Below are 22,219 nucleotides of genomic sequence, written 5' to 3'. Positions count from 1 at the left end.
TTACAATGCTATCAATTTGCATCTATTTAAAAATATTCTCTCTGTTCCATTCTGCTCCTATCAAACCTATTTAATTGCAGATCAAATTTGGAAGCTTAACTGAAAAAAAGTGCTTCACTTGGTTGGCAAATGTATTCCTCTTGGTGAACTGCATTCATACAAGTCACAAATATGGACATCCCTTGTTTGTCTTTGTTTTTGTATTCTTTATCGAAACAGGAATGGTATTGCATAAATGTCAGCAAGTACATACAATAACTAGATGTTTTGCTGGTTTCTTCACATGTTTGAAGTTTATTATCTCAATATCCTAACATATAAGCTAAAGCAGCTAAGACAATTGACTGGCACGTGACAGAAGTGGGCATACAACCTTGATCCTTCCGAAGGAAGAGCGCTTCAAACAAGGGTAAGTTGATTATTATCACTACCCCATTCAAAAGAATCTGTAATGCACAAGAATCCAAATCTATGGCTGGCTTCTTGATAATGATGCTTCTGCCAATAGAGATTGATGTAAGGAGATTGAACAGCGCAATTGTTGCTAAAATGATGAACATTGATGAAGCTGCACCGAATTCCATTATCTCTTGCTCAAATCTTTTAGAAACATCATCATCCACATTCTTCCCAGTGATTGTAAAATCCAACTTTGCGAAGCCCAAGTACCTCATGATTGTTTGACAGAATCCAAAAAGATAACTGGTAACTCTCTTGTACAGCCACATTCTCTGATCATTATACCATCCCATTAGTGTGCCTCCACAGCTGAGAAACTCTCCCAGACTGTAAGTGTATTTTGCTACGAGAACATATGCATATGGTAGAATCCAGTTGCTTGAAAACTGTGGCAAAAATCAGTGCATTCTCAGAAGATCATAAGTGATTGTTCTGAAAAAATCTAAATATTTAGGCATACCTGTGGAAACAAATTGATTCCTTTCAGAAGGCAAAAGGTCGGTACAGTTACATAGTATAACGTAGCCAAACAGTTTGCTCCCCACAGGTTGTAGCAGAGATATGATAGTTGAAGTTGTATTGGGATCTTTCCATGGCCATATATTAAAGGGCAGTATTTTGACAGGAATATCTGAAAGTGGCCTTCGGACCATCGAGTTTGCTGAATTAATGCACTTAACAGCGTCACAGGAGCTACTCCCAAGAAGCCTTTCCTCCCTGGGTTAAAGTAGACGGATCTCCATCCGTTGCACTGTATTGATAATCCAGTAACCACATCTTCAACAGGACATCCATACTTCAACCCCATCTGTAAGTTAACTATATTTGTATCAGACTTGTTGGAGATTGTACCTTAATCACTCCCTATGTATAGTTTCATAATATTTTGCTGTTTGTAGCTATGGTGTGTATGTGTGTGTGCGTGCAAGAGAGAGAGAGAGAACCTCCTTGCCCCAGGGTGAGTTCTCTTCATAGCTACAATTTGCAAACTTGGCAGTTTCCTCTAGAAGATTTTCTCTTTCTGGTTCATGTATCTCTTCCACTTGTTTCCAGTTGATGTGAGACCCCTTCTCGTACTTCTTCCCGGTGAGAGCGTCTCTTCTGTGGAAACAGCAACTTCCAATGTATAGTGGTCCTCCATGTGCATCCAAGGCTGTAAGCTCTAGCTTCAGGTACCAGTAAGCCATTCTCGTAAGTCATCCTTGTATCTATCTAACAAATATGAATTTGTAAAACTTGAAGTGTTATTAACTCTTACGTCATGGGGCACTTTTAAAGAGCTTCCATAAAGATCATTTTTTGTGAGGTTATCGAATTTCTGAGGATACTGCACGTAGCCAATGTTATGGCCCTGTTGTTCATCCATGAAGAAGCATAATGCATCTCTCACAGATTGAGGGTTGTTTGAGTAGTGATCGCAATCTAGATTGAGAATGATTGGGCCGTTGCTTATCCTAGATGACACCCTTATCTGCTCAAGTCCATTAGAGTTATATCCATTGAACTTGAACATTTGTTAGATAGGTAGAAAAAAGAATGCCATAACCTCATTGGACTTACTAAGGCATTCATGGCTCCTGCTTTGAAGTTATGTGGGTACCCAGGTCTCTTCTCACGTGCCAAATATACGAGCATAGGCAATGGTTTTCCCTCTATGTCCACTTCCTTGTTGCCTCTCCCGTCAATTAGCACCTGAAACGCCACAAAATGAAATCATGCTTAGAGATGTTCTGCTTAACTAACTCTGTGGAATGTTTTTATTGCAGATGAACTCTTCGTACTTGAAGAATGGTGTGGTGGTTGCTTCTGCTTGCGCCCGATTCCCATTCACGAAGTCCTTTGTGGTGCTTTCTCAATTGATCAGGAACTCTCCCAAGCTTCATGATGTCAGTTATTTGCACCTCCATGATCCAGTAGATGATGAACCAGAGCTCTGCCATGGAAATGCCAATCCATGTCCATCTTCTGAGTCCATGTTGTTGTGGGAAGTGCATCACTCTGTAGACGCATATCAATGCTATGGAGACAGCCATAGAAATCGTGTAAAACCAGTAAACGCCGCGCCATTTGGCTGCCTTGCTCTCAAACAGAGGAATGTAATCGTTTTTCTTCATATCCCTTCCCAGCCTCATATGGATAGGAGCTGTAAGATTGCTACTTTATCACAAATGTATTTTCAAAAAAGTCAAGTCCGTAATGTCGTTTTATGAAAGAGGGGTGATGAGTTTCGTCTTTATCACACTCAAGTGTTGGTTTTTTGTCGTGATATTTTTGGTATTTGTATGATATTTTTTGAAAGTTGTAATTGTGTATTGACTCTTCTCACTGGTTTAAGATGTGCATTGCTCTTTATTGACTAATTAACTTATTAATAGGTTTGATAACACACTTTGAACTTTATTTATCAGGAAGAATGGCCTATGACTGGATTCATGGATATGAGTTATATTTTTCTAGTGGCAAAATTTGACGAAGTTTGTGTAATTTTATGTTATTTTACTTTATTTTCTTAGTGATTGTGGTGGATATATTATCATAGTGTTTTAGTTTTAGTAGTACTAGTATTTATCTTAAACTCGATCACGATTAACAGCCGTGCCAAATTTTGTTACCTCTACCATTGAAGTTGTTTTGGTCAACTTCATAGTGTGCAGCACAGGTCCCGATATAAATTACTCTCTCTGTCCGCCATTAGGAGTCTCATTCTTGGCGGCACGGGTTTTATGAAATGTTAAGAAAAGTGGGTGGAAAAAAGGTTATTGGAATAGGGGTCTCACTTGTATATATTAGTTTTAAATAAAATGTGAGTGAAATGAGTTAGGTGAAGGTAGGAACCCTATTACCATTTATGGTAAAAGTGAACCGGGACTCCTATTCGCGGACGAAAGGAGTAGATACTAGTACTATATATATTTAATGATCAATAGGATGAGTTTTAATGCATAGCTGATAATAGTAAAAATAAATGGATAAAATAGATGAGAAATTTTGGATACGATCATCTTACACGAATATACAAGAGGATAATGGGTTTGAGTTGATTGAGTTCGGATTCTTAAGGAATCAACCCATTATAAACCTAACAATATCGTGTTGGGTTCGGATAAACCATTAAGAAACAATACTATTTTTTAATTATTTTAAAAAATATTATACTTTAGTTTCATTATTTGTATATTATCTGTAATAAAGTTTTAATCATGTTATATCTTGTTTTAACTGTGTTATACTATCATATTTTATCATATAACATCAAATTCTAATAGTTTAATATCATGTTCAGACTTTTATCGTGTCATGCGGCCCATGCCAATTTGAATTATTTCGTATTGTTAACACTCAATACTGGGGCTGAAATTTTTCAATATCAAACTGACCCGGTAACAACACAACTCGTACAATTTGTCAGTCTATGTGCAAGTTGAACGAATCTTTATACGAGTGGATGTAAGCCTTGGACATGCTACCTAATTTTCTTTGAAATATTATTTGATTTTAGCTCATCAAATCACCAATTTTTCTTCGAAAATGATAACACCCACTTTTTTTATGAAGTACTACTATTTTATATATTGATGACATCTTGGTGGCTAGTAGCAACTCGAGCACCAGTGCCAATTTCAAAGAGCATGGGTAGACACTTCAAATATACATCTATCATTGAAAACGAAAGACGTCATCAAAAATTTCAAAAATACTATAATTCACCATAACAATTAACATGTGATTTCACAATTATAATGTTGGTAAACTATATTTTGAAGAGCATTACCACCTTTTAAACTAAAAATCACGTAATATTTTACATAAAATGCTTAATATGCATATTAGACCTAATTTCTCATTCCTGTTTGTTGGATATATATATTCCACTATTATATGTAATTAGTAATTTAAAGTAGCATTTAAAATTTCAAAGAAGAAAGGAATGAGCAGAAAAGAGAGTAAAAAAATGGTGGATTTCCGCACAAGATGGATGGAACAATGAGCAATTCTCGGAACACATACAGATGTATAAATCTCCAAACATTTTCATCAAATCCACTTTTTCTTCCTTCAATTCCTCTGCTATTTCTTCAACAACACCAAAGCAGAGGAATAAAGGAACAGATCATTCTTTCATTCTGCAGTTTTCTGCTCTTATTCTTACATAAGTCTTCCTTCGAGGTACATCAATCAATCGCAATCGGCATTCATTTATTAGGTTAACCGTTTTGGTTTTCAATTGAATTTGAATTGCAGGATGAGGGATTTGGTGATTAAAACGCGGGAACTCGCGCCGGTGTCTCCTCTGCCCGGAAACTCCCCTCGGGCGGATGTAGGAGAGATCGATACGAGGGCGCCCTTCCAGTCCGTCAAGGACGCCGTGTCTCTGTTTGGCGATGTCGTCTCGCCCAGGGGCAAGACGGCCGTCGCCAAGAAGAAGGCGGCCGTGGCGGCGGACGAGGTAAATTCCAAAATCAAGATGGAAAAAATGTATTGTACTTCTTTCGTCCAACAAAAATAGTCTTATTGGTGGACGACACGAATTTTAACACTCCATCCGTCCACAAAAAATAGGACACATTGTGAATGACACGAATTTTAATGTTGAATTAGTAAAGTAAGAAAATAGGGAAAAAAGTAAGATAGAAGTACTTTTGGTAAAATGTGAGATTCATATTAGTTAGAGAGAAGAACAAAAAATACAGTGAAGTTGAAAACTTCCTTTTTTAAATGTGCTATATTTTTCATGAAAAATCAAAAATAGCAAATGTGCTATATTTTTCGTGGATGAAGGGAGTATAAAATTTGTAAAGTAAGATAAAGATAGAGAAACTTTTCATTTTTGGCATGGGACTAATTTTGGTGGACAGACTGAAACGGAAACATGACATTATTTATGAACGAAATAATGCAATGTGAGGTCGCACGCGCTCTAATTCGCGCGGTGCAAATGCAGGGATTGCTCGAAGCAGAGGCGCAGCTTGGCCTGATGGCGAAGGCACGTCAAAGCTACACGCAACAGTTGCGAACCACCGAAGCCGCGAAAGCGCAAGCTCAGCGCGAGCTGCAGATGGCCGAGCAGACGCTCGAGCAGCTCAACAGCAAGCTCCAAACGCTCACGGATTCCAAGGAAGCGTCCGTTGCAGCTACCGAGGCTGCCAAAGCCCGAGCAGCGGAGCTGGAGGAGCGCGCGCAGCTGGACGACAAGGCGTTGGAGTCTGCCCTCGACAACGAGCGGGAACTTTGCAAATCCACCGCAGCAGAACTCACGGCGTGTGAGGATGAGCTCGCGAATTTGAGACGGGATTACGATGCCGTCGCGATGGAGAGTCTCGCGATGCTCCAGAAAGCAGAAGAAGCCCAAGACGAGCTTCAGAAGAAGAGCCAGCTCATGAAGGAAGTCGAACAACTTCAGGAGATGTTCGATCAGGTGAAGCAGGCCTCGCTCAAGGCTGAAGAGGAGTACACGAAGCTCATCACGGAGAAGGACGAGTTGTTGCACGGTCATAAACTAAACAAGGAGCGGATCGAGAAAGAGATCAAGATCTTGGAAGAAGAACACTTACCTACCGAAATTCTCCAGGCGAAGCTCGACGAGACAATGGAGGCGATCAGAGTTCTGCAAGAACAGCAGAACGACATACAGTCCAAGGCTCTATACACCATCCGGCAGATGACCACAGAGCTCGAGAGCGCCAAAATGGCGTTGGAAGAAGCCGTGGCAGAGGAAAACTCGCTCCGAGCTTCTAATGATTCAACTGCAAAGCAACTGGAGGATGTGAGGAGCGAGCAGAATCGGAAGCAGAAGGCGGTGTCGGAAGCAGAATCGACCACTGAGCAAATGCAGAGCGATCTAGAGAAGAGCGAGGCTGAGCTCGAGAAGGCTAAGGCAGGATGTGGTTTCATTATGCAATCTTGTGTGGAGAAGCTTCTAGAAGATGCCGAAATAGCTAGACACGAAGCAGAAAACAGTAAGAAGAGCGCTGAGTTACTACGCGAAGAGGCCAAAGCAGCAGTAGTTGTGACCCAAGAAGCGAGCGAAAAGCTCGGGACAGCGTTGAAGGAAGCTGAAGAAGCCAAGGGTGTAGAGAGGCTAGCAGAGGAACAAATCTATTGCTATCAGGCTCACGCCGATGCAGAATCAAATAGTTCAGGATCGACTAGGAGGATCAAATTGACAGTCGAGGAGTTCGACTCTGTGAACGAGAAGATCAACAAAAGCACATGCAATGCCGATCAAGAAGTGGCCAATGCCATTGCCCAGATAGAGGCTATAAATGCAAGAGACAGAGAAAATTCAGAGAAATTGGAGGCATTGTTGAAGGAGAACGAGGCCTTACAGTCGGAAATCAAGGAGGCTCTCAAGGAAGCAGAAATGGCAGAGGCTGCCCGGAGGTTAGTTGAGACCGAACTCCAGAAATGGCGTCAAAACGAACACAGTGGAGCTGCAAAAGCCAAATAGTGATCAGTACATAGGTTTTTGGACATGAGGGTCTATATTCAGGAAAGCAATAGCAAATCGCTTACTGGCTAGAGAAAATGGAGAATAACGAGACAACGAACATACCTCATCAGCATGTCCATGAGGCAGCACGAGAAGCGCTAGCCACATCTAGATCAAAGATATATGCTTTGAGATTTCTAACTATTACTACCTCAAAAATCAAATTTTCCTCTCTATTTACTTAAATATGTATATTAATACAGTACCTGTGAAAGTACTATTAGAATAAGCCATAATTTATATATTGCCTCCGCACGTTTATACAAATGCATGCAACATATTGCGGACGGCTTACAGATGAAGTCGGCCGTCTGACATATGAAGCACATGCATCGAGTTTTTATCTGTTCCCATAACATGCAGTGATTTAGGATTCTACATAGCGAATACTAAATAGCTACGGATAGTCAGAATACGAAGAACAAGTTATTACAAGCAGGGTGCAATTTAGCACTTCAAAAACGGAGATGAAGAGTAGAATAGCACTTCCTATAATTGATTTTCAAGTCCTCCAGATATTTGGAGATCTCTCTAGACCCTCAGATTCTCTAATTCAGATTCCAGAATCTTGGCAATATCTCCCTCATTGGCATTTTCGGGTAAAGTAACATGCACAGAACCTTGTTTTACCGGCGCAACAGATGCACGTTCCAAGGATTGCTTCTTGATGTAATCATAAACTTGTTGATGGAATGGATGGTCCAAGGTAAAGCAACTGTCAGCAATCTGTTCCAAATGTTTGGAAGAGCCTGAACTTCTCTTACGGCAGAAATGGGGAAGGGAGGAATAATCCATTATCTGCACCAATACAATTTACCGAACTTAATTCTTAACTTCCGATACAACATAATAATCATACGATGGAAGATTTATGCCTTGAAAAAGATCATATATTATTAGTGACACTGATGTAATAAGAAGGAACATGGCGAAGAAGCTACCTTCAACAACTCATCTTGTCCACAACCAGACAATACATTAATTTTCCTTCTCGTTCTCTCATGCAGAAGTGGCTTCACAACCTAATAAAATTGAATAGATTATGAATATGACTTTCAAGAAATTTATAGCGGTTCTACAAGCATTGAGAATCACATAGTAGGTTGTCAAAATTACAGGTCCAAATTTGGGACAAACCTTCCAACATGCGGAAAATATGTATGGAGCATTCACAATGTAATAAGTTAATGTTTTCTCTGGGTAGTTCAGATCGTCAATAGAAGAAATCGTTGTCATTAGCTGCACAAGGAAAAAATCCTTCGTTATAATTAGTTAATTTCTTATAACCATCGGAGAATTGCAGTAGAATGAACTAGGAACATTTTACAACTGAAGCACCTTTATGTAGTTTAAAGCAGACAGCTTCAACCCAGTCATATCGAGAACCTTGATGCATTTGCTAACATGCTTGCCATACTTTTTTGTTGCAGCTGGCTAAGAGAAACATGATTTCATGATTAAGTTAGTCATCTGCCCTAGTAAAAGTAGAATTGAAGTTACTGTGAGCAAGCTTACCAAAACGACGCGATCCCTGTATTCATTCATCTGGATATGGGACTGTATATAATAATGAACCTAAAATTGGAAATCAATATGGTCAGAGATGAAAAAATGGAAGCTTTATTGATATTATATATTGATTAGATACACTCACAGATGCTCGGTCCAATGTGCTCATGCCTACTCCAACGGCATAGACAGGGAGGCCCTATGGAAAAGTACTGCCTTTCTCAGTAAGAGCATGGTATTTCTTAACCAACAATGTCCATTTGTAAATTTCTAGGTATATACTTGAACTTGTTACTGAATACTCACCTCGTTTGAGTAACCTGACAATCCTATAAGCTGGGTATCGCGTATATCTCTGTAGAGATCCACTGGAACAATGGGTTTCTGTAACAACAAAAAATAGATGTTTTAGACTACACATCAGAAAGTACTACACCTATGGAAGAATTCGTCATATATTATGGCAACTGAATCTTCCAAAGGTGGCGTGAAAAAAAAATAGTTTTGCTATAAACATGATTTTCAAGTAATCTATGATTCTACATACTTCAAATCAAGAAAATGAATGCCAAAAAATTACATAGGAAAATACAGGTAGCAAATAACCAAAATGAGCTCAGAAATATGGTGCACAAGATTGAGTAAACAAGTCAAAATCAAAAGCTAAAATATCTCAAATTGAGTCACATTACATATGAACAGATCGATGGTAAGACATTGAGGTCGGTAAAGTTCAAATAATCACATACAGCGCGAGCATTGTAATACTTACTGCTAAGATTCCATCGATGTTGTTTTCCACTCTCCACTTCAAACAATCACATAACTGCAATATCAAGTGCCTCAGAATTCAGTAACCCTAAACACCAAACAGACTTGTGACCAAAATGACTTGTTTAGACAAAGATTCAGTCTGACCATCTTGTAGGCCTTGGTAACATCCCCTTCTCTTGCCTTGAGAAAGCGTATCAAAGATTCATGAGGATATCCTTGATGGATATTCTGCAAAATGAATGGAATCAGATGGATAATGCACAAAATGTAAAAGGAATACATTGTTCTACTCAAGGAAAATTCCTTTAAAATCTTTCTCGTGTTTTCTTATCGTCAAGAATGAAGAAAGAAACATTCCGCTACAGGACCTCGTAAATCATGAATGCAATGTGTGCAGTAAGATTGCAATTTTTACATAGCCAAGTTTCTTTCTTCCAACAATCTCGTAAAAGGACTATTACTTTACGCTACAAAACATACCAAAAGATAAAAATAAAAATAAAACAACTATGGTCAAAATAGAAATACAAGACAAGTGACTAGTTGAGAATCCATTTCCCATGAAAGCATAAAGGAGAGCAAGCTGCATATTTCGGATAAGCCAGCCAGTGCCTACGAAAGTTAAACTAGCTCATCCCCAAGATGGTGAAAACATGGTAGCCATTTTCGCAGCAACATTTTTTTCATGCAATGAGGAAACACTGTGAAAGAGTTAATTCTCTTTCCTTTTGGGTTTACATGCACAAAGGGAACAAAATAAATATATTGAATTACTGATTTACTAATTACTCTACTAATCAGATAACATGATTTCTTGTAATATGGTTTATTAGGTCTTGACCGGTCAAAGTGTCAATTTAAAGAATGGAAGTGTCAAATGGGAAATGCAGGCAGAAATAATCCTCAAAATCACCTTACGTTGGGCGGGTTTCTCTAGTTGACCAGACTAGTTCAAACATGAAATTCTAGTTTGTTTTCATCTATCTAATCCACAGAAAAATACTTATGTGAGATGGTATGAAACATTAGATCTTAAGGACAAAAAATAAATTTTGTAGAAGTCAAACTTCTGAATTTTGAAAATATTTTTCTTATATAACTCAGTAAATACATTAAAGGTTGGATTTTGGTCCAACGGCCTCATAACAGACCTACTCTTCCGTCTCCTCGGTCTTTTCTCCATAACATTCCAAAAGGAGAGGGAAGAAACTACATCAACTTGGAAACCAGAATAAGGAAAGCACTAAGAAACCACCAGGAACTCCATGAATCTTGAGCATACATATCATCAGCAAAATCGAAATCGAGTAGCATGATAAGCAACAGATCCAGTTACTAAATCCAAATTTGTTACAATGTTACAACTTACAACATATAAATGAAGCTGATTGGCATATACAATTGTCAAAGGCCACATTTTGGCATCATGATTTCACTGATACACAAGTAAATTGGGAGTTGCAACATTTCACAAACAATCAGACACAAGAATTTCAAGCATAAACAAGTAAGAAAATAAGGAAACAAAGCTAGTACTCCATTTACCTTGAATGTTCTCTTCATTGGCTCATCAACTGCACAGATTTCAAAAAGAGCAATGACAAAAGAGAGATAGCAAAAAATAAGAAATGGGCCATAAATCATAGATCAAGAAGCATAAAAAGTAGAGAGATCAAGGCCAACCGACCTCCCTCCATCAACGCCTCAAACCGATTGATAGCCTCTTGTGGAACCACCGCCATTTCTGCAAAATCAACAAGAAACAAGAAAATTTAAACTAAATATTCACCTTAAAGCTGATAATCAGCTGCATTTTTCAGCAAATTACCTCACTTCTGCAGAAGAGCAGAGGAAGAACAAGGGCATCACACAGAGAGAGAGAAAGGGAGAGAGTCAAGTAAAGATTCCACTTTTATTTCAAGAGCGATAGAGGGATTGGTTGAGAGAGGGAATCCTTCTTCCTCTTTGCCTTGATTAGCCTCTGCAGTTAATTTTCTTTGCTATTTTGCATCACTAGATTGGAATTCTTGCATAATTGATTGAATGCAGACAAATGAAGTTAGAACCACACCACCAGCAGTAAATCAAAGTTTACTATTTTGAGGTACATTGGACACAATGCAAACTTTTCGGTTTGAGATAATGTAAACTATGAAAAAAAATTAAACTAAAAAATAAAAGAGAAAATATGCATTTGTGGGAGGAAATTAAATACTCTTACCAACTTGCTTTCTGAATTAGTTTATGCCGCCGACACAATTAAAAAATGTAATGAGATTGGGTAATTTTCATGGTCAACATTTCGACTTTCTGAATAAAAAAAATTGTTGAGATATCTAAATTTACAGTGTGTTTACTTTACTCCAATCAGAGTTTGTGAAATTTAATTAGAAACATTATATTTTAATTTTGATGTTAATGAAGTGGATGCATTGGAGTGTGCATGAATATTGTTAATTAGGGCATACGTAGCGCCGTATTTAAGTAAGTGGATGTATATCTAAAATCGCTGAATACGTGTGTTGCTACGAAAAGAAGAGCACTCGGTACTTGCGCACGTGTGTGTATATGATCACGTTGACGCATTTAATGGAAGTGGCCAACTGTCGCGTGACACGTGAATGCTCGTCGATTTTAATTTTTTTTTAATGCTAATCCAAATTCACACTTAAAATTTTGTGGTTCTTATAATTCATCTCCTCTCTTTATATTTTGTTTTTTTTTTCTCTCTTATATTATGTAGTACTACTTTTTAATTCAAATTATAGTATTTTTCAATTATATAGTATGAAGTAATTTTTATTTCAATTATTTAAATTTCTTTTTTTGATGAAATTATACTAGTAATACTTTTGTTATTTGTCGAATGAATAGTAGTAGTATAATCTTAAAGAATCTAGTGTTCAATGATTGTAGATGGTATGAAAGAGCACGCGAATATATAATGCTGAAACAATGGTTGCAAATAGTGTGGAAGAGCACATGATTATATAATGCCGAAACAACGATTATATAATGTCGAAACAATTGGTTTTCAAAATTAAAATCTCCTTAGCCTTAAACATGGTGTATGATGTGTTGGGCTTTAATGAGACATATTTCACATGTTTTTCTTCATCAAATTCCTTGAGTTATTCATCACATAAATTCTATTGGCTTCACCATTACTAAGTAGTAATTCATACATGGCTTTTGTTTGTTGACGCAAATAGTTCAAAAATAGAGTAGTGATGACAATTGACAACCATACAAATTGAGAAATTTTAAATCATTATTGACATTTAATTTATTTTACCATTTATTTGAATCATTCCTTTAACCGGATAGCATTAATCGGCAATTTAATATACTTTAAACTTTATTATTATTATTATTATTATTATTATTATTATTATTATTTATTTATTTACAGAATCTTACTCCTACTATGCATGAATATGATAGTTGTATAAATTAACAAATTATTACTAACAACTAACAACCTGGCGTGTTACATGCTTGATGATATCACGTGGCTTAAGATATAGTACTTAATTAGTTATATAGCATAAAAAAATTTATAATCACTGTATGTAATTAATAATTACTCCCTTACTGCAATGTCAAAATTGGGCTAGCGTTGACTTGACGACTTGACTTGCATTATAGACCAGGACTTATTCCTTGTTTGACAATGGACTCACCAGATTCCGTTTTTCTTTTGGAATGGAATCACTAAATTTTGTGAAATTTTACTCCATTTTCATAAGTTTTGAAAATAAAATATTAAATTATAAAATTCATTTTTCCCAATTATTATTTTATTAAAAATAAAAAATAAAACTTATTTTATTGAAACAAGCATCCTTTTGAGCATCAACAAGATAAGTTGTTTTGTACTAGTACTACATTGATGAGACAACTGTAAAATTCGGTACTCCCTCCGTCCCTGATTAAGAGTCGCACTTTGACCGGGCACGAGTTTTAAGAAATGTAAAGGAAAATTGATTGAAAAAGTTAGTGGAATGTGAGACCAATTTTTTTATATTGGTTTTATAATAAAATGTGGGTGAATTGAGTTAGTGGAATGTGGAACCTACTTACTATTTATGGTAAAAATGAAGTGTGACTCTTAATTGGGGATGGACCGAAATGAAAAAATGTGACTCTTGATCGGGGACGGAGGGAGTAGATAGTATTTTCAAATTTTATGGAGAATTTTATCAAAATTCGAGATAAATTATTGATTTACTAGCTCTCTTAATTTGAAAATCAATAATAGTAGGACTTTGACCATATCGATGAGATAAAACATTTTCACACTATATGATATTATCGACAATAATTATTAATTGTGACAATTTAACCCAAAGCTGATTAATGTCTTCAAACACAATCAACTTTTTTCATCAATAAGCAATACGTACAACACCTCCTAATCCTAATCACAGGGCGTTCAATTTAATGTGCTTATTCATGGTGTTTCAATTCAAGATCACTAGTGAAATGTAAAACTACGAGCCTAAATTGCAATAAGAGATTTAATATCCAATAACTTTTCGAAGTGCTAATTGAAGTATATCTCATTTAATGATTTAATTACAATAGTAACTAGGGTAATTGTTAATTTATATGTACATTGATTCCATATTTTTTTGTTGGCTTGGTACATAGAATAGTGAGTTCATAGAACATTCATAAATGCGATATTAGATTATCAGAGACAAATGTGTGAAATGTTTGCACAGAGCCACAGACAATTCAGATACATATAGTATCATCGGCTGATGCTCGGGGAGAATAGTTTGGTTGTTTGAAAACTATGACATTTATGTTTTTTTAATTAGATTAGAGTGATTAGTAAATAACTCAATTCATGTAGGAGGTCGGAAATTACGCTGTGGGATACAGGAAGTATTAAACTTCGTAACTTTTTTGGTTGATTTTCAAAGTTACATGATAGACCAGAATTTGATAAAATTTCATAAAAATTTTTTTAACAATTTGCCCAGCATAAAGTTATGTGGAATTTTAATTGTATGTGGAATTAAATCAAATAAAAAAATGAATTAAACTACATAATACAGAGTATAAAATGTACTAGTATTTATTTTGAAATAAAATAAACTTTAATAACCAATTTGATATACAAGTAATAGTTTAATACTACTAATATATTTATGAAATTAATTCGAATTATCATTGTTACGGCATAAAAAACATAAGTTATGATTCTTCTTAACTTGAAAAAACTAATTAGTTATAAATAACATGCATGTATTATGAATAGTTAGATCGTACTGTATCGAAAATGAAATGTATTTCTTGACATGCAGAATGGAACGATTCAAGACTTCTCTGATGTCATGTTTACCTAATAAACCCAAAATATATGACTACTTGACTCTTGCAGTACTATTTGCGTAGAATTGCATGTATGTTAACAACCTGAGTCATTGAATATATATATATATATATATATATATATATATAATGAGCTCTGATGAACCTTTCTTAAAGACTGAACTAGATACTAAATTTGGACTATTCATTTTCTTAATCTTATGGTTAGGATTAATTTAATATTTTATTTAATAAATACTTTTTTATTTTTGTTTTATTTAATTTTTTTTTTTTTAAATAATTTTTTTAAAAAAAAATTATTTTTTTTATTCAATAAAAACTTGCATGTTGGAGTAAATAATGAACTATATTCACTGCATAATGAACTAAATGAAAGTATGTTATGAAGTAAATTTTCGCATTCATTACATACCGAATTTACTTCAACGGAAAGATAATTATGTCATAACACATTATGGAGCAATAATAAACTAATGGAATGAAGTAATAGCATGACTGAATGAAGTAATAGATTAACAGGATGAAGTAATGAACTAATGGAATGAAATAATAGCATGACTGAATGAAGTAACAAGTTCATTACTACTGCTTGACGTTTAACACAGTTAACATTGTATTTCAATAAAATGTCATATTTACTTCATTACTAACATTCATTTGGTTCATTATTTATTGAATATAGTTCATTACTACCGCTTACGTTTAACACTAAAATTTGTTGTATCATTATTTCAATAACATGCCAAAATTACTTCATTACATACTTCATTTAGTTCATTATTTACTCCGATAAATTTTTATTGAAGAAAAAAAAATTAAAAAAATTAAAAATAAATAAAAATTAAAATTAAAAAAAAGTTTTATTGAATAAAATATTATATTAATTGTAAATTAATTCTAACCACAAGCTTAAGAAAATGGATGGCCCTAATTTGGTCTCTAGTTCGGTCTTCAAGAGTGAATTTGTGGATAATAAGACTATGTTTTCTTATCCTAAAATTAATTGCAGAGTTTATAGGAGAGCAACGATGTATTTTTAATCAAATTTGAGAATACGTAGTTTGGTTCAAACGTTTACATTTTCGGGGTGTTACACATTTGGCAAGAGCATAAGACATCGAGCGTAACTCATGTTTTCGTTACATAAAATGGCTATTGCATTCAAAATCCGCAGCCCCTTGGGCGTGAAAAAACAATGAGATATGTGTAACATAATAATGTACATATAAGAAAAATATTTTTAAAATGCAAACTCATACTTCATCCGTTCCATAAAAATACGTGCATATCTATTTTCATCCGTCCCACAAAAATATGTGCATTCCATTTATGGAAAGTTATCCCAATTTATTACCTATATACATCAACCTGTTTACAACTTATACCACCTTATACACTACTAATAATGTGAGTTTCACCATCCACTAACACTACTTTAATTACTCTTCTCGTCACATCTCTTTACCAATTTTGTCTTAATTCTCGTGCCATATCAATTGCTCATATTTTTATGGGACGGAGACAGTAATAAACTTTACCTAGGGGGGAAAATGCTTGGGACTTTCAATTCGCTTATTGCCATAATAATATTATTTGGATCGACAGCTTTAAGCGAGTATAAATATTTGGTTTTCGTTTCATACTTGTTGCCACCATCTAGAATGATTTTATAGTTGGAAGTGTTTTTTTTTATTGTTCGTCCATGCATTGTTATTTGGATCGGTTGCCTTTAGCAATTGTAGATATTTTGGTTTTTGTATCACACACTTCATGCCATCACCTTCATCCATATTGTCTGCAGCTGGAGTGAGATTTTGGAATCATCCTCTTAAATCACATAGGGACGTTTAGAGCAGAGGAAGAGTTCGCGACATATGACATCTCCAAATCTTTCATTAATCCTATTCTCCTGTCATATTTTGTAATACATAATACTATAATTAGTATCTGACAACAGAATATATAATATTAACAATGCCATTCAGTGACTTTTTCAAGATCCGCTAATCTCCCCAATATTTTTGATCATGTCTTTTATCCCGTCAGATGATAACGTCAAATGATAAGATATATTATACTATAGTTTATCCAATTAGTCATTCTTACAGTAATATCTCACTTCAAATAGTCGCTTAATGCATATTATGAATAATTTTTACCTTGATGACATTTTTTTTTGGAATCTTTGAATTGTTCCATAAATTGCATTAGAGAGACACCACAATCATGCCTGTAACAAAAAAATATAAATTATTAACGTGAAAGAAACAAATTATTTGACAAAAACTATGGTATGAAACACACTCATTCGGTTAAATTATTTGACAAAAACTATGGTATGAAACACACTCATTCGGTTTGTACGGATAAGTCTCCTCAATCAATTTTTCAATGGTCATGATCAACCTTCCACGATAGCACATTTTTCCAATGTCATCCATACCAACGATATAACTAACACACATCCATCGTCCTTCTTGCATTCTGCTTTTTAAAACACTAATCACAAATTATCTATGCAAGAGCCCATCTTCACCAAGTCGATGAGAGAGAACAGATGGGAACGCTACAACTACAAACTCGCCTAGATGCAATTTATAAGAGGCATTTGTAATTTAATACTTAGTAGTTATTGGTTTTAGAATATAAACGGATTTGTCATTAATTTAAATAGGTTACAAGTGTATTGAATAAGACATGCATCTAATTACTGAGAAGTATCTGGCACACTAGAGTATTAAACAAAATACGAAAGTACTCCCTCCGTTCCGGATAATTCGGGTCATTTTGATCGGGCACGGGTTTTAAGAATTGTAATGAAAAGTGGGTTGAAAAAGTTAATGGAATGTGAGTCCTACCTTTATATATTAGTTTTATAATAAAATGTGAGTAGGAATGAGTTAGTGGAATATGGGTTCCACTACTAAAAATGGTAAAAGTAAAATGGGACAAATTATATGGGACGGACCGAAATGGGAACTAGGACGAATTATCCGGGAGGAAGGAAGTAATATATAAACAAAATCTACATATATTTATCAATAGCGGGGATAGCTCAGTTGGGAGAGCGTCAGACTGAAGATCTGAAGGTCACGTGTTCGATCCACGTTCACCGCATTTTCTTTTATTTCTACCAATAAATGCGAATTCTCCTTTTTACCCCTCAAAATGACAGTTTAATGCTTCCGAATTCTCTTTTTTATCCCTCAAAACAGTTTAATGCTATCACAAATTCACAATCCATTTAAACATATAGTAACTCATTTTTCAAGGATTAATTTGAAACTCAACTTACAACTCTAGCTCCTCAATTTATAAGCTCAATTATTCAAGCCTTTTGACAAATTATAACTTCTTACACCTAACACCTTACAAAATCTTGAACATATTAAAACCTCTAAAATAAGCATAGCCAAACACGCCCTAAGCAATGTGCAGTTGTATATGGTTGAAGAAAGAGCAACACACAGAGACAGAGATGGATAAACATTAAAGACTAAACAGATGATGAAAACACCATTTATAATTTGGTCCTACATTTCCTTGAATCCAACAACCTTCTTTCCCTACCACAAATTATACATATCACTTCAATTCTGTAGCTATCCAACCTCAAACAATCCACCTCCACACACTCATTTCTCACACCTTTTGCCACTAGAAGAAATCAAACTCAAGATACTTGTCACTTTTCTGATCACCACCAGGAGCAGCAGCAGCGGCAGCCGCCTTTTCGTTGCCCGGTGCTGCAGCGGGGACAGGCAGCCGCTCGTAGTCGACAGGCTTCGGGATCTCCGGTGGGGTGGCACAACGTATCAGCGCCCAGTTCACCCCTTCGAAGAAAGGGTGCTGCTTTATCTCCGTGGCGCCTCGTTTGTAGGCCAGCCTGTGCTGAGGCTCCTTCACGAGTAATCCTCTTATCAAGTCCCGAGCAGCGAAGCTGACAACGGGCGATTCCGGGAAGCGGAGAGGCTGCCCTACGACGTTGAATAGTGTGGCTCGGTTGCCGGATCCCTTGAAGGGAGTTTTGCCGAATAAGAGCTCGTATAGGAAGATGCCGAATGTCCACCAGTCGACTGCGCTTCCGTGGCCTTCGCCTTTGATGATCTCGGGGGCCAGATACTCGTGTGTACCGACGAAAGACATCGACCGGGCGTTGCTTGGCTCGGCCATCAGCTCGGGCAAGGGGCTCACTTGGTTGCCGATTTCGTTTTTGTTCTTGGGCTTCTTGTCCTTCTTGGATTTGCTGGAGAAGAGACGCGGAGAGAAGCACGATGTTGGGACGACGCACGATGGCGTAATGCAGGATGGTTCGATGCAAGCTGGTTGGGCACAGTAACTGGGGGTTTTGCGCTGGGGGTCGGTGTCGAGAGAGGAGGTCTTCACCAGAGTAGGGCTGACAGCACAACGAAGTGAGAGATCAAAGTCTGAGAGCATGATATGGCCGTCGTCCCTGACAAGGACGTTTTCTGGCTTGAGATCGCGATAAACGATCCCAAGCATGTGTAAATACTCCAACGAAAGCAGCACTTCTGCAACATAAAACCTGACCAAAGAAAAATGAGAATAATTTAGGAGCTCAAACCTTTTTATTTGTTGATATCTCCTCATTTTACCAATCACATATGGCATAAAAATGAAATCTTTAAAATACATGCAGTCAAATATATGGCATAGTAACTTCATTTGATCACAAGATATATAAGGCTACTTAATTAATTGACAGAAGCAACCAAATATGTGAGAATTACTTAACAAACTCAGTATTTTACTCAGCAATGTTGTGTTAAAGCCACTTTCGATTATGGTGGATATAAACAGATCCACGCGTGCACAATTGAAAGGTTCGAAGATGACAGCATGATGCAAGGTAGTAAGATATGAAACTAAATGAAGAAAAGCTCGTAATGATAAGATCTATAGCACTGAATAGTTCTTGAAGCCTAACCCAAAACCCCCAAAAATGGAGGAAGAAGAAGAAAAAGAAGAAAGAGCATCTGAAAAATGGATACGGAGAGGGTAAACAATAATGGTAAAGAGAAATATTGTCTACCAAAAAGTTGCTCCGAGAAACATGGGAGGGAGACTACAAAACCATATAAAGACTTGAGGGTGCATTGGAAATTTGGAACAATAGTCTTGGGATAGAAAAGTCACAAAACTTAATCTTTTAAGTGAGGTTCAACCAACAGAGAGATTCGACAGTCTATGCATTACTGAGACATTGAAAACTGATGAATATCGAAGGTATATATGTGTCTGGTTTTAGCAAATTAACACTGCAGAAAATTAGTTTTATGACAATAATAAGCATGATATGACTGTCAGATATGCTGAAAATGTAGAGCCAAATTCCATTCTAGTTTTGCTAAAGAGTTCATATGGTTAGAAAATATCTTACTTGACTGCTTGTTCGGAGAAATATTTTCCTTGCTGTCTCTGTCTAAGAGTGTGTAGGTCTCCTCCTGGGCAGAATTCCATGACCAAACATGAAAATTTATCGGTTTCAAAATGGATGTACAGAGTCGGAAGGAAGGGATGGTCGAGGGACTGGAGTATCTCTCTTTCAGTCTGAGCACGGAGAAGCTTCTTACGGCCAGCTAAAGATGCCTTGTCCATAACTTTCATTGCGAAATAACATTTAGTTCCGGTCAACTCAGCCAGATAAACACTCCCGATATCTCCACAACCTAATCTTTTCAGCAGCCTGAAATGGCTCAATCCAATTACACCATCTCTGGATCGAAGTGCTTGGATGGCTTCCCATCGTATGTCGTTTGCTTTATGGGGTTTGTTGATACCGCTACTAAAGCTGCTACAGGTGCTCTCATCACTCACATCACTGCCAGTGCTTCCACGGCACACGCTGCTCTTCCCACTCTCGAGCTCTACTCTATCGCTCACTTTGGCACTTCCACTAGTTTTTGCTGGTGCATCACTAATCTTTGCAGAAACGGAGCTGTTCTTCGCACTGCATGGATTAGATATTTTCTTTTCTTGATCCTCAGAAGTTTCGATGGAGACTTCATTCTCGCGTACATCAACATCTCCAGCTGTGGACACTTGCTCAGATTTGGAATCTGAGTGACCAGGTGACACATTCGACGAATCCTCAAGATTAATTTGAGATAGTTTGGACTCAACATCTTCTCTAGGCTCCCCAGTAGTATCCATACCAGATTCTTCAGCCTTCTCTGGTTTACTCAGCTTCGGCTTGTTAGTCTTTAGGGGCAAAGATTTGAGATCATGCGCCGTGACTGCATAATGAGCGCCGACAGCTTTTTGCTGCAATCCCAGGTGATTCCTAGAGCCAGTCTTCGAGGCCATCACTGAAACAATAAGCTACTCTTTTAAGACTTAGATACAACAAAAACACTGCATAACGGCTACAATCGCTATAATGCCCACGATAACACCCCAAGCATTTTATCTCCAACTCTGTGGAACAACAACCCTGTCAATTGAAATCACCAACAAGTAAATCTCTTGACATAACTAAAGAGGGAAGTTTGTTCAGTCAATCAAAATTACCAACAAGCATAACCATCAAGTGTTGTGCAAGATTTAAACATCAAAAATCAGAATATCATAGCATCAAACAGAGATGAACAAACTCAAGAGATTAGCTAGTACCAGAAAGATTAAAAGCCCACAAACTCAAAAGCTTAAAAAGCAAAACTGGAAAAGGAGTCTATGAAGCATCAATAGATAGAGAGATTGAAAAAGGAATTCCAAAAGGAAGCTAGGGAGAGTGATGGCACAATTTGAGAATTACTAGTCAATCACAGAACACACCACAAAATTACTTTTTTTCCCCAAAAAAAGAGGCTTTAACAGAAGCATAAAAAAATCCAAGCCCACTTCCAGTAAACCTGAAAAGACGAAACCTAGAAAACAAAATTCACATAGGGAATCGAGGACCACCAGAAAGAAACGAAAAAATGGCAGTGAATCAAGTCAAATGCAACAGTTTCTATGATGGCATGCGATTATTCAAAATTCAAGAAACACAATCAATCAAGAAACACAGAAATTCACACACCCACATAAAAATCAGATCTTGATCACACACCCACCACAGATCTTAACATAAAAATCAAATCTTGAAAGCTGAAAACACAAGGATGGAGAAAAATCACCTAAACTCGCAATGATCAGAGATTATTCCTCTGGGCTTAGAGCTTTGGCAGTTAAAAATCAGTATACAGAGACAGAAAACGGCTCCATACACGGCCTCGTTCCGTTGTGTTTGGCGGATTATGGGGTGTGTCACAAGTGGAGGAGAGAGAGATTCAATGAAAATTTGGATGCTCAAAGACTCTTACCTTTTATTAGGAGAAGAGAATCATCATCACTGTGAGTGTGTGGACGGTCAAAGCTACTGAAAATCACTACTAATCACTTTACTAAAACGGTTAAACCCCATTTTTTATGGTTTCCCTTCTTTTTATCTTTTTGAAATGTGTGTTTAGCTTAAATTTTTTTTCCTTTTAATTTATTTTTTGTCGTTTTCTCTATAATAAATTAATAATACTGCAAAAACTAAAGTGGGACATGTAACTATTGGGCGAAATCAATCCCATCTGAGCTGTCACATGTAAATATGTAATCGATTATTGAAATTATCATTACAAAATTATTGAG

General features: G+C 36.5%; 4 protein-coding genes and 1 non-coding gene across 7 annotated transcripts; 2 read left to right on the top strand and 3 right to left on the bottom strand.

Annotated features, from left to right (window-relative positions):
• Positions 1-206: 206 nt before the first annotated feature.
• LOC125187794 (cellulose synthase-like protein E1) lies at positions 207-2,591 on the bottom strand. The gene is made up of 6 exons (XM_048084434.1): positions 2,241-2,591; positions 2,020-2,151; positions 1,718-1,930; positions 1,404-1,625; positions 920-1,267; positions 207-845 (listed from the first exon to the last, which is right to left on the bottom strand). Exons 1-6 carry the CDS (start codon positions 2,589-2,591, stop codon positions 303-305), a joined length of 1,809 nt encoding a protein of 602 aa, XP_047940391.1. The 3' UTR covers positions 207-302.
• A 1,902-nt stretch (positions 2,592-4,493) lies between these two features.
• Positions 4,494-7,044, top strand: LOC125200998 (WEB family protein At1g12150-like). Its single transcript, XM_048098857.1, has 3 exons — positions 4,494-4,626; positions 4,702-4,906; positions 5,402-7,044. Exons 2-3 carry the CDS (start codon positions 4,703-4,705, stop codon positions 6,905-6,907), a joined length of 1,710 nt encoding a protein of 569 aa, XP_047954814.1. The 5' UTR covers positions 4,494-4,626; position 4,702; the 3' UTR covers positions 6,908-7,044.
• Positions 7,045-7,169: 125 nt separating this feature from the next.
• Positions 7,170-11,338, bottom strand: LOC125200999 (phosphatidylinositol/phosphatidylcholine transfer protein SFH2-like). The gene is made up of 12 exons (XM_048098858.1): positions 11,061-11,338; positions 10,920-10,976; positions 10,778-10,806; positions 9,377-9,460; positions 9,231-9,284; positions 8,765-8,842; positions 8,604-8,657; positions 8,465-8,524; positions 8,288-8,383; positions 8,087-8,188; positions 7,891-7,971; positions 7,170-7,747 (listed from the first exon to the last, which is right to left on the bottom strand). The coding sequence occupies exons 2-12, from the start codon at positions 10,972-10,974 to the stop codon at positions 7,481-7,483; spliced, it is 960 nt and encodes a 319-aa protein (XP_047954815.1). The 5' UTR covers positions 10,975-10,976; positions 11,061-11,338; the 3' UTR covers positions 7,170-7,480.
• A 6,281-nt stretch (positions 11,339-17,619) lies between these two features.
• On the top strand, positions 17,620-17,692 carry TRNAF-GAA. The gene has a single exon. It is a non-coding gene; the product is annotated as a tRNA-Phe (tRNA).
• Positions 17,693-18,054: 362 nt separating this feature from the next.
• Positions 18,055-21,925, bottom strand: LOC125220869 (serine/threonine-protein kinase D6PKL1-like). 3 transcript variants are annotated; one of them, XM_048123005.1, is made up of 3 exons: positions 21,715-21,925; positions 19,977-21,029; positions 18,055-19,121 (listed from the first exon to the last, which is right to left on the bottom strand). In XM_048123005.1, exons 2-3 carry the CDS (start codon positions 20,900-20,902, stop codon positions 18,233-18,235), a joined length of 1,815 nt encoding a protein of 604 aa, XP_047978962.1. In that variant the 5' UTR covers positions 20,903-21,029; positions 21,715-21,925; the 3' UTR covers positions 18,055-18,232. The 3 variants fall into 3 exon arrangements, with proteins under 3 accessions (XP_047978962.1, XP_047978972.1, XP_047978966.1); XM_048123015.1 differs by having other exon boundaries at positions 19,977-21,013; XM_048123009.1 differs by having other exon boundaries at positions 19,977-20,904; positions 21,715-21,924.
• Positions 21,926-22,219: the final 294 nt, after the last annotated feature.

Source organism: Salvia hispanica, chromosome 1, assembly GCF_023119035.1.
Source record: "Salvia hispanica cultivar TCC Black 2014 chromosome 1, UniMelb_Shisp_WGS_1.0, whole genome shotgun sequence".
Lineage (NCBI taxonomy): Eukaryota > Viridiplantae > Streptophyta > Magnoliopsida > Lamiales > Lamiaceae > Salvia > Salvia hispanica.
Note: the sequence above shows the minus strand (reverse complement) of the source record. Positions and strands in the feature narration are given on the sequence as shown.

Coding starts and splice junctions, on each gene's coding strand:
- LOC125187794 (XM_048084434.1), bottom strand. CDS start 2,591: ATGAGGCTGGGAAGGGATATGAAGAAAAACGATTACATTCCTCTGTTT. Junction 1,626..1,717: donor CTTTAAAAGTGCCCCATGAC/GTAAGAGTTAAT, acceptor TGGTACCTGAAG/CTAGAGCTTACAGCCTTGGA. Junction 1,268..1,403: donor ACTCACCCTGGGGCAAGGAG/GTTCTCTCTCTC, acceptor GTTAACTTACAG/ATGGGGTTGAAGTATGGATG.
- LOC125200998 (XM_048098857.1), top strand. CDS start 4,703: ATGAGGGATTTGGTGATTAAAACGCGGGAACTCGCGCCGGTGTCTCCT. Junction 4,907..5,401: donor CGGCCGTGGCGGCGGACGAG/GTAAATTCCAAA, acceptor GTGCAAATGCAG/GGATTGCTCGAAGCAGAGGC.
- LOC125200999 (XM_048098858.1), bottom strand. CDS start 10,974: ATGGCGGTGGTTCCACAAGAGGCTATCAATCGGTTTGAGGCGTTGATG. Junction 8,525..8,603: donor GCACATTGGACCGAGCATCT/GTGAGTGTATCT, acceptor TTCCAATTTTAG/GTTCATTATTATATACAGTC. Junction 7,972..8,086: donor TATTTTCCGCATGTTGGAAG/GTTTGTCCCAAA, acceptor CAATTTTATTAG/GTTGTGAAGCCACTTCTGCA.
- LOC125220869 (XM_048123005.1), bottom strand. CDS start 20,902: ATGGCCTCGAAGACTGGCTCTAGGAATCACCTGGGATTGCAGCAAAAA. Junction 19,122..19,976: donor TTCTCCGAACAAGCAGTCAA/GTAAGATATTTT, acceptor TTCTTTGGTCAG/GTTTTATGTTGCAGAAGTGC.